Genomic DNA, 10427 nt, shown 5'->3' with positions numbered 1-10427 from the left:
TGTTTGGCGGGTCCGGGCTGGGGATTCGAACCCGCCACCTTAGGTGTACATGGCTGGCGCCTTAGCCGGTTGAGCTATAGGCGCCGAGCCCAAACTGACATTTTTAAGAGACAGGAAGGCCACTGAAATCATAGTATGAGAGGAAGGGTGGGGGACATGAGGTGAGAGAAGCAAGCAGGGGTTAAATCACTTGGAATTTTGTAAACCAGGGCAGAGAGAGCTGGGTGCTTATTCCATGTGCCAGAAGAAGCCATTGGAGGTTGGACCCCACCAGGGAAAGACTGGGTAGGGATGGTGGGAAGGGGTAGAGGGAAGGCAGACAAGGATGTGGTCCCAGATGGCCTGGTTGTGGGAAGGCCACAGGGGCCAAACTGACCTGCAGGATGTGGTTAATGGCCCCATCGAGCTTTGAGGCACCACCGGTGCCTGGAGAGGCCGTGAGACCCAGCACCTGGGGTAGGGATGGTGCCCTCTGGAGTTTGTGCTCTAGGTACCGGCTCAGGATGACATTGTAGACAGTGTCCTTATGCGTGTGGTGACACTCATCCACCACGAGCAGGGAGAAGGCTGGGGGAACATGAGGTAGGCTGTGACTGACGTTTGCAAAGCCCCCCTTCCTGTGAACTTTGCTTCTCATAGTCCCTGCAACTCTTCCAAGAATCCCTTTTTCCCTCCACAAGTTGCAGCTGGGCCAGGATGGTTTACCTCCATTTTACAGATTAGTAGACTGAGACTCAGCTGGGGGAAGGGTCTATGCCCCAATACCTGCACTGTAGCCAGGTGTTTCTACTGGCCTGTGTGCTGGGTCTGGTGTGGTGAGTAGAACCTCTCCCACAAAACACCTTTGCTAGAAGTGCCCCAGGTGCTCATCCTTTTCCCCCCTGCCCTCACCAGTGAGCTCCACGTGCTCCTCCTCCTCAGGGCTGGTCATTGCCGTTTGCAGCAGCTCAGCTGTGCAGATGAGCAGGTCATGGCTCCGGGCCAGGTGGCCAAAGCCAGCACGTGACCCCATATCTCCGCTGAGGGTTACCATGCTCCAGCGTCCATCTAGCATGCGTCTGAACTCTTCACCATGCTGAGTTACCAGGTGCACCTGGAGGTGGAGAATGAGATGGGAAAAGAATACTGGATCCAGGGCTGGGAGCAGTGGTGGGGTAGGGAGGGAGGAGATAAGGTAACCCTCACGACATGGCTGGGTCCTGAGGTGGGGTGAAAGGATAGGTGAGCTGTGGGATGAGCACAACAGCTCTGGAGTTCTGGAGAGGCACCTGAGACTTGCCGAGTAGAGGGCTGACAACTCACCCTGTTTACCAACACAACCACCTTAGCTCTGTCCACAGTCTCTAGATGCCTCTTGGCCACGTAAGCAGCTGCCCGGGTCTTCCCAGCACCCGTGGGCAGCCATATGATGATATTCTTGCCCTCCAGGGCAGGCATGATCACCTCCCACTGGTAGGGTCGCAGCTCCATCCTGGAAATGGCAGGGGACTCACACCCACTAGCACCCACTCCCTGCCCCAACCTCCTGGTCAGACTAGTCTGGTGTAAAGTCTGCCCAGGACTCCACCCCTCTTGAGGGTGGGCCAGGAACCCTCCAGACCCAACAGGTAAGTGCTCTGGCTAAGACAAAGGAGTAACCCAGGCTACCCCTGACCCCTACTCCAGCTGGGTCTCACCTATACCACGGGTGGAACTTGAGCTTGAGCTCCGCTTGGCTTAGCCCTCTAAGGGGAAGCTGCTGAGTGCAGCTCAGACAGTAGAAATAGAAACTGAAACTGAGGGGAGGAGCCAGCCAAGCCGAAGGAGGAATCTTCCATTCCTGTTCCCAGAAAAGAAACCATGTGTGCTAAAAGGGAAGCACTCTTTCACTGCTCCAGGTATAGGGTATAGAACCCTCTGCGCCTTTTACAGTCGATTGTAACCATGTCTGTCTAGGTTAAGGTTAAATCAAGAGGTTCTGACCCAGGCTGCCCATAGCATCTGGACCAGGAACAGCCTGGAGCAGCCAGAGATGGGGGGCTGCAACCAGGCAGGAGCCCAGGACTAGGCGTGAGGTTTGCTGGGGAGTGGAGTCCCAGTGCAGCTTGAGACTTAACAGGGTCCAATTTGCACGAGGTATTGGAGGGCCCAAGGTCAGGCTGCTCAGGCTGAGACTATACTGAAGAAACAATCACACACAGAGAAAAAAAAGCTTTATTGTTCCCTCCAAGCCATTAATGCCAGGGAAGGAATGTTCCCCAGGCCCCCCACCCCTGGGGGACAGACTGACAGAACAGTTCAGGGCAGTTGTGGCCCCTGTAGTCCAGGCTGAACTTCTAACCCCTGAGGCCCAGTCACTCAAGCTAAGATTAGCAGATCCGGCTCTCAGGACCGGAAACAGCCACCTGGGTTGGCATAGGACTCCAAGCCTCTTTAGCTCTGTAGGGAATAGGTCTGGGAGCCACCAGGGCTGCACAGGATTCATTCTCTGGCCACCAGCCACTCTAGAGGGGCTAGGCCCCAGACTTGTTGGTAGACCTCACAGACATAGTAGAGGCTGAGACAGGGCTGCAGGCTTAGGATGCCTGAGGGTCCAGAAAGGGCGGCAGGATCAGGGCCGGGAGGGCCCCCAGCTGGAGTGTCTCAAGCTGAGAGTTGAGACCTGGGGTCCAGGGCACCCTAAGAATCAGATCAGATCCCAGGCAGACATTCCAAGTCAGGGCTGTGGTCCAAAGCTGGGGACTACTTGTCAATGAGCCCTCCCTCCTTGAGCTTAAAGTAGAAGAACTTCTCCAGGGCACTGGCGCAGCGGCAGTACTCGCTGTCTGGTGGGTTGTACTCCCGGCAGTTGGCAATGACCCGTTGCAGGTCAGCCACAAAGAGCTTCCGGGTCACGTAGTAGCGGCTGCGCAGCCGCTCCGTCATGGTCTTCAGGTCTGGGGCAGCAGGAGAGGAGCACAGCTCTCAGAGGCAGAGGAGAGCAGCTAGGCTAACCCTGGGGAGGGCCCCAGGAGCTGCATGGCCCAGGGAAGACAGGAATAGGAGTTGATATGGGGGCAAAAGAGGAAAGGCAGGGAATGGAGGGTACTCACCAATGGGGAAGCGGATGACCTCATAGTAGTCAGGGGCCTCTGACTTCTTCACAGGTTCCATGAAAGGCCAGGCACTGGGGTGTGACTGGAGAAAAGTGACAAGCTGGGAAAGCCCTGCTGTGCCAATGCATGGCTCCCACCCACCCCAGGCTGGGTAGTAAAGCCACAGGTGCTGGAACCCCAGAAGGGGATTTGTTCTCCCCACCTTAATCTGTGCCAGCAAGTTTTTCAGGGTTGTGTAGAGCTGGTCAGGGTCCTTCAGCTCCTTCCTGGCATGAGAGACACCAAGTCTGAGGCGCTGAGTCCCTCTGCCCACCCTTTCCATCTTTGCTCCCTTGACAAAACACTCACCCCTTCTCCTTCCCCAGTGGTTTCCAGCCTGTCTCTCCTGCAAAGTAGGGAGAAATCCCTAAGAACATCTGTCCACATCCCAAGCAATACGCCCTCCGGCCCCCACAGCCAAGTCCCCTGCTCACGAATGCCGGGGACACTCTCCACAGGGATCTGCCTCACACCCTCCTTGAAGCAGCTGAGCCCAGGGTAGACCTTGCGAATCTGAGCCTGTTTGCGCTCAATCAACTTCTTGATGATCTGAGGGGAAGAAAGGTCTGAGGGGCCAACTCCAGCCACAGTTAGCAACCTGTCCCAGGGCCGCAGTCAGAGCTCACAGTGGCAAAATCCACACTGCACGGCCACCAGATCCAGTGCCTCCCTTCCAACCTCCTACAAAGCAGAGCAGGAACCAAGACCCTGGCCCATCCCCTCCTCACACACACACACACAGAGTACAGGTCTACACGTGTGTGCACACCCTCCACAAAGACCCTACGGACGCATACACATGCTCACAACCTCCTTCTGCTTCTTGATGATGTGGGACAGTTCCGTGTAGGGGATCCGGGGGTTCAGCTCACACTCCATCAGTGTTGCTCCCTCATAGTCCTTGATGTAGCCCAGGTAGCGGCTTTTGGGGACCTTGATGTCCTTGGAGAAGCCCTGGGGAGTTGACAGTTATGACCTAACCCATCAGCAACTATTTCCCAACTTTCCTAGCACAACCCCCCAACCAGGAGCATCTGTAGGGCAGTGGATGTTATGTCCCTTCTTCCCTTCTCAATCTGTGGCACTGCAAGAGCTCAGTATGTCCCTAGAAAGGAGGTTCTAGTCAGCTGTCCCATCTCAATTCTCCCCCAACAGGCTCCCAGTTCTCCTGGCTTGCCCAATTGGGCCCCAGGCCTTATTCTTCACTAGAGCAGCAGCAGGAGGGAAGATGATGCCTATGAAGGTCTTCCTCATAGGTGTCAGGTGGGATGGGGACACAAAAGAACTTCTGCTCCATACATAGCAAGGGGCTGGACAGAATGACCCCTGGCTCCAGGCAAAGGATAGGTGTGGGGTGAGGCCAGAGGTCACCTGCTTTTTGAAGTAGCCGATGGCATACTCGTCAGCATAGGTGAGGAAGTAGAGAATGTTGTGTTTGATGTGATATTCCTTCAGGTGGTTCATCAGGTGGGTCCCATAACCCTGCAGGGAAGGGAACAGGGCTTATGGAGTAAAGAGACAGCCTGGCACTGGAGAGGTCTCAGTAAGACCCAGAGCTGAGAGAGGAGGGGACAGATTGGAGAGGAGGTGGGGAGAGTGAGGGGATCCAGGGGCAGGGAGGAGGAGGCAACCAGCGGAGGAAAGGGATTCATGGGGAGCTAAGTGAGTTCCAGGCACTTGTTCTGGGCCAGGTATGTCACTTGCTACTTTACAGGCTGATTCTCAAGTTAACCCAAGAGGTAAGTATCATTACCTCTATCTTACAGAAGAGAAAACTTTGGTTTTCCTAACAGCTATGTTAGGAAATGTGTCCAAAGTCAGGCAGGGTCAGGTCCAAATCCAACATAGAACACTGATTACCAGTCCTGGGCTCAGAGCTGGGAGAGTAGGGAGGGGAGTCGCAGAGACCTGCTCATGGCAGCATCTGAGCCCTGAAGAGGCACTGTCTCCCACACATCAGGACCAAGCAGGCACCACAGATCCAGGGTATGTGACACAGGGGAGTGAGAGGCCCTGCATGTGGGTCTATTGTGACAATTAAAGGACATAAGCCAGGACTATCAGCACAGGGATAAGGCAATGATTACTCATTCCTCAGTGTATGTAAATGTCCTCGTGAGGAAGACACCACAAGTTCACAGGTCCAACGTCGCTGATTCTTGGCTGATTAGTCAACAGGTGTTTTCCTAACCCAGTTATCCAAGTACAACTGCCACCTTGTGAGGATGTGAGGCACTGGCCACTAAGGAAAAAGGGGCTGGGGGCTGCTGCTTCACACACCCCACTGTCTTGACCTGGTCCATACTCAGAAGTGGACAGGAGCAGGGCCAGGCGCTGTGCTCACCTTGACCTGCTCATTTGAGGTGACAGCACAGAAGACAATCTCCGTGAAGCCTTGGGTGGGGAACATGCGGAAGCAGATCCCACCAATGACCCGCCCGTCCTTGATCAAGGCCAGAGTCTTATGCTTCCTAAAAGAGAGAAGCCTTGTCACAGTCCCTACCTGCCCCCACTGCTTCCCAGGTCCCCACATCTTAAGGTGTGAGCTGTACTCAGGGCTGGGAACTGAGGTTGGGACTCAGAAATAGTGAGAAGGGGTCCCTAATTTTGAGGGCGGGAGGCCAAGGAGGAAAGGCCCTGGGTGTGGTGCCATGAGGTAGGGGCTCTCCTGGTAACGCACGGGTCAAAGACAAGGCGGGCGATATACTCCTTGGGCATGCGAGGCAGCTGGTGGGAGAAGACGTTCTGCAGCCCCACAAGCCAAAGCAACACCCGCCGGTTGGCCTTGGGTGTTAGGGAGTTGCCGATGACATGGAACTCAATAATGCCTCGGCGTTCCTCCAGGCGGGCTGTCTCATCCCGGGCTGCGTTGGCTGACAGCAAGCTCGTCTAGGCTCAGAAGAGGAGCGGTGAGCTAGGACCTCAGGTGGGTGGGTAGGACCCCTCCCCTACTAGTCAGCAGGCTAGCCACTCACCTCAGGCCCCAGCATGGCAGCAGGGTCAGTGATGGTCAGCATGACCTCATTGACCAACTCCATGGGGATGTCACCCATCACACGGAGCCGCTTAGCATCCTCCAGGGTCAGGTTCTCTGGGAGCTTCCTCTTCTCACCTGTTAGGGAGGTTGGCAAGATTGCCCATGAAAAGCAAGAGAGGTTGGGAGAGGGGTGAATAGAGTCAGAGGTCAGGGGTCAAGTACCCACCTGGCATGGGCTCGGCCCCTGAAGAATCCAGACTCAGGGAGCTGCTGCTGCTGCCACCCATTGTGGGGCTGAAGATGGGGGCACTGGGAACAACCGTAGCACTGACCGTGGCTAAGAAGTAGTGAGCGATGGTGGGGGGAGGGTCAAAGCTGTTGGCAGGTCCCTTAGCAGGATCTCAGTCCTCTGACCAAGCAGAGCCCTCCTGCATTTTCTCACTGTTACCATTCCTAGTCCCCCTCCCATCCAGGGGGGTAGCTTGGCAAGGAAGGCCAAGTAGAGCTTGAGGTTACACATACCCGGCCGGGGCACCAGCTGTGTCCCCTCTGAGGGTGGCATGGTGAAGCCTGACTCCCAGATTGGAGAGTTTGCCCCATAGATCTCCTCCTCCAGCATGGACAGGAATCTGTAGGGAAGGCACAGTCTGTCCCATAACTCTGTCCTACAACCAAGGGTGAAGCCTGGGCCGGGCACCAGAGGGACTGCAGGCCAGTCAGAGACAGACCCTGCTCTTAGGGAACTGGGAGCCTGAAAGAGGAGACAGCTTCTGCCCTCTGGGAAGCCCTAGTCTGCAGGGGGAGGCACAGGCCCTTGCCTTCTGTGGACCTCAAACTGAAGGTAGATCTCCAGGAAAGAGGTCACAAAGGCCAGTTTTGCTATGCTTCATGGCATAGCTGATGCCCAGGCAGGGCAACATGTTACCTTAAGTCCCCTCAATCCCCACAGCATCGAACAGGCTCAGAATCCACCCCCATAAAGGCTTTTTGAACAGCAGTTTAAAATGGGAGAAAGGTATGGCAGAACAGAGGAATACTGTAAAGAACAGACTAGAAAAGGAGTGGAAACTGATTTCACCTCAAGTGTAAGCTCTGGTTCTTGGGCTACTATGGTGGGAAGGATTCTGAAGTCGTGTCCAGGCCCCCACGGGAAGCAATTAGTAACGTCTGCCAGGGGCATGGGAGGGGTAGCGTTAGCTCGGGCCATGTACCTGCCATCCCCAGACTAGTACGTGCAAAGGCAAATACTAGCAAGTTGCTTCTGGGCCATGGGCAAGTCTGCCAGGTAGACACCCAAATCCCAGAAGGCCCATGGAGGGAGAGGAGGGACCAATCCAGGAAGCCTTCCTGGAAAAAAGGGGACAACAGCGAGGATGTGAACTTGGGGCAAAATCCCAATAGGCCAGAATGAGCCTTACTTGGGGAAATGAGTGAGAATGAGGGTCCTCTTCTCAGGTACCAGCTTGTCCTTCTCCACGCGGAACTTTTCCAGCAGCTGCCGACGGGTAACAGTGAAGATGGATCGGAGAAGGCTTCGCCCAAATACATGAGTGGTTTCGTAGCGGGGAAGGCTGTCACAGCTCTGGGGCACATGGCAATAACACAGCCATCTGGGGTGGGGGAGTTGGGGCGGTGGTAGGTGAGGATGGAAACTATTGAACCCAGTCTAGGCCTATAATCCTCCTCCCAGCCTGCACCCAGCTGGGCCTACCTGGTGTAATTAACCTTGTAGGTAGCCACATCCTCAGCCTGAGACCTCTGCCGAAATTGGGCAGGTGTCTCAAGCTTCCAGTAGTTAAGACAGAGCAGGAACATCTTTGACAGCTCAAACATTGTCTGTCGCTCCCGGGGAGCCAGATGACTAAACTTGTACTGCACAAAGTTCAGCACACCCTAAGAAGCAGTGTGAGGGGGACAGAACCAATAATGAGGCATAAGCAGCCAGCAGGGGCTTCTTATCCAAGGAATGCTCCCTGAGGGCAGGGACAAGGCTCTCTTCTCACTCTGGGGCCCTCTGTGAGGGGAAATATGCCCTCCCCCCTACTCCCATGCTTATCCTGAGGTTAGCATAAACCATCCTCCCTCCTCTGAGAGTCTCCCCTGTTTTCAGCTTGAGGGACATGGATAGCACAGGCTCCGCCTCTTCAAAGCTACTCCCAATCCCCTTTTTATCACTTTACCCAGCCCACCTGCTCAATATTAGGCTTCTCAAATGGGGGGCTGCCCAGGGACCCCTCCACCACAGGCCGGGTCATCTGCAGGATGCATTTCCGCAGGAGCTAAAGAGAAAAGCAAGGTGCGGGGGTGGGCAGTGCTCAGAGCTGCAGACTCCCACCGCCACCTCACCTCCTTCATTCATGCTCTCCTTCAGTGCAAGCTCACCTTGAAGAGGTAGAAATAGACCTGTTTGGTGTCTGTGTCCTCCTCCTTGTGAACAGACATGAACAAATTCTCCACATCCACCACCATTCCCAGCAGCCGGTTAATCTCATCCTCTGACACATTCTCCAAGTGGGACACATGGTCAGCTGCAAGACAGGTGGTAGAGTTGGAAGAATGGAAAGAAGAGATCAACAAAGCTCCTGCCCCTCTTCATAGCCAGCCAAGATATACCCTCTGTCCCTCCCACCACTGTGACCAACGGTGAGACTGCCTGCTCCTACAACAGCCCTTTGGTTGCCCTCACCTTTTCTGGGCTGGCAGATTTCCTTTCTCCTTCCTTGGGGAATATACACTCTCAACCCAATACCTCTATGAGGCATTTTTAGTTTTTCAGAGATTAGGCTTTGTGGCACTTAAGTCACCGTAAGTAAAACCCAGCACCTGCCTCTCCCACCTCCAACTTCAAGGGTGCTGCCTGCCTTACCCAAGGGGTGCTCACAACTGCGGCACAACTCGCTCAGGTTGGCAGCTGGCTGCTGCAGATCCATGCGGGGTGCTGTGGGGGGCTTGGGGTTTTTCCAGCCATTACACTTACAGGTTTCATTGGTCTGGAAGCAGAAGGATCAGTCAATGACCTGTACTCCTGGGGAAGGAGCCCTTCCTCGGTCACAGCTTTGCCCCCCTAACCACCCGAGCCCTTGGATGCCCCAAGCCCCGCCCCCTTCGCCCCAGGCCCCGCCCCCACCTTGCAAGCCGAGAAGACCCCTAGCTTCTCAAGCTTCTTGGCACGCGGCAGCCCTCGGACTTGCGCCTTCCTTTGGCTGGCGCGCTGCTGCTGGCTCAGGCCAGGTCGAGCCGGATCCCCCCCACTCCCGGTCCCCCCACTTCCTACCCCGGACACCCCAGTCCCTGTGCTCCCAGCTGGAGCTGCAGCTGGGGCGGGGACTGTGGCCGGAGTGGGAGCTGGAGCCGGGACTGAAGCCGGACTGGGCGCAGGAGTCGGAGTTGGGGCAGGGGCTGGGGACTGAAGGGGCCGGGGCTGTGTGGCCGGGGTCGGGGCCTGGGAAGGTTCCGCCATGGCCTCCCCCGCAGCAGAGCGCGGCGCCGCGCTCCCAGCCCTAGGGCCGCATGGGCAACTGGCGTTCAGTGCGCAGGCGTCGCTGCGCCGATGCATGACGGGAATTGTAGTCTCCCGCCGCCGCGTCGCTCTGCGGTCGTCTTCCAGACTTTTCTGCCCTGTATCTCCATCTCAACCCCCCCCAAAAGGCCTAACGACTCAGATTGGCCCTATCCGCTTCTAATCTCCGAGGCATCTAGGATACTCGTGATTGCTCTCCCCACGGGACAAGGAGGCGCGTGTTGTGGGAAGTCCCTAGAGGGAAGCACAGGTCAGCTTCCAGGCAGTCCTCCATGCCTCCCACCCACACCCCACCCCCGTAAAGGAGTTCCAGCCTGAGCAAGAGCGAGACCCTGGGCTCAGCGCCTGTATCTCAGTGGTTAGGGCACCCACCACATGCACTGGGCCTGGTGGGTTCGAACCCAGCCGTGGGCCTGCTAAACAAAACAAAAAATAGCCGGGTGTTGTGGTGGATGCCAGTAGTCCCTGCTACTTGGGAGGTTGAGACAAGAGAATCCCTTCAGCCCAAGAGTTTGAGGTTGCTATAAGCTATGACGCCATGGATGCCATGGCACTCTAATCCACAGGGACAGCTTGAGACGCTGTCTCAAAACAACAAAAACAAAAAGAGTTTATCATCGAAACATTCAGCACCAGAAATATACTGTGGTCACGATGGCTAAGAAGGCCACCAAATGCCTTCCCTGCATGTTCGAAGTGGCTCTCCGCACAATCCCAAGTTCCCAGCTTGCCGGGCAGGAGGAAGTAAAGAAGTAAGAAAGCCTACAGAGAAAGTCTGGGGTAGAGCATAGTCAAGGAAAGGCAGGGCGGGCTCAGC

General features: G+C 55.8%; 2 protein-coding genes across 3 annotated transcripts in view; both read right to left on the bottom strand.

The window, feature by feature from the left end:
• The window catches only part of DHX58 (DExH-box helicase 58), a 9627-nt gene extending 7904 nt beyond the window's left edge, over positions 1–1723 (bottom strand). The window contains exons 1-4 of the mRNA XM_003786348.3: positions 1677–1723; positions 1303–1471; positions 892–1093; positions 377–567 (exon numbers count right to left, since the gene is read on the bottom strand). Of these exons, the coding sequence (XP_003786396.1) occupies positions 377–567; positions 892–1093; positions 1303–1470 (561 nt within the window). The 5' untranslated portion in view covers position 1471; positions 1677–1723. The remainder of the gene's footprint in view (positions 1–376; positions 568–891; positions 1094–1302; positions 1472–1676) is intronic.
• A 452-nt stretch (positions 1724–2175) lies between these two features.
• KAT2A (lysine acetyltransferase 2A) lies at positions 2176–9626 on the bottom strand. 2 transcript variants are annotated; one of them, XM_003786347.3, is made up of 18 exons: positions 9218–9626; positions 8957–9080; positions 8473–8618; positions 8280–8369; positions 7802–7983; positions 7509–7700; positions 6613–6719; positions 6317–6427; positions 6089–6225; positions 5794–6002; positions 5458–5584; positions 4485–4595; positions 3924–4067; positions 3548–3662; positions 3423–3459; positions 3277–3340; positions 3072–3156; positions 2176–2915 (listed from the first exon to the last, which is right to left on the bottom strand). In XM_003786347.3, exons 1-18 carry the CDS (start codon positions 9548–9550, stop codon positions 2722–2724), a joined length of 2508 nt encoding a protein of 835 aa, XP_003786395.2. In that variant the 5' UTR covers positions 9551–9626; the 3' UTR covers positions 2176–2721. The 2 variants fall into 2 exon arrangements, with proteins under 2 accessions (XP_003786395.2, XP_023367073.1); XM_023511305.1 differs by having other exon boundaries at positions 3921–4067; positions 9218–9625.
• Positions 9627–10427: the final 801 nt, after the last annotated feature.

This window comes from Otolemur garnettii, unplaced genomic scaffold (genome assembly GCF_000181295.1).
Source record: "Otolemur garnettii isolate 467f Iridium unplaced genomic scaffold, OtoGar3 scaffold00018, whole genome shotgun sequence".
In the NCBI taxonomy this organism is placed as follows: Eukaryota; Metazoa; Chordata; class Mammalia; order Primates; family Galagidae; genus Otolemur; species Otolemur garnettii.
The sequence above is the reverse complement of the archived record's forward strand: the minus strand, read 5'-3'. Positions and strand labels throughout refer to the sequence as shown.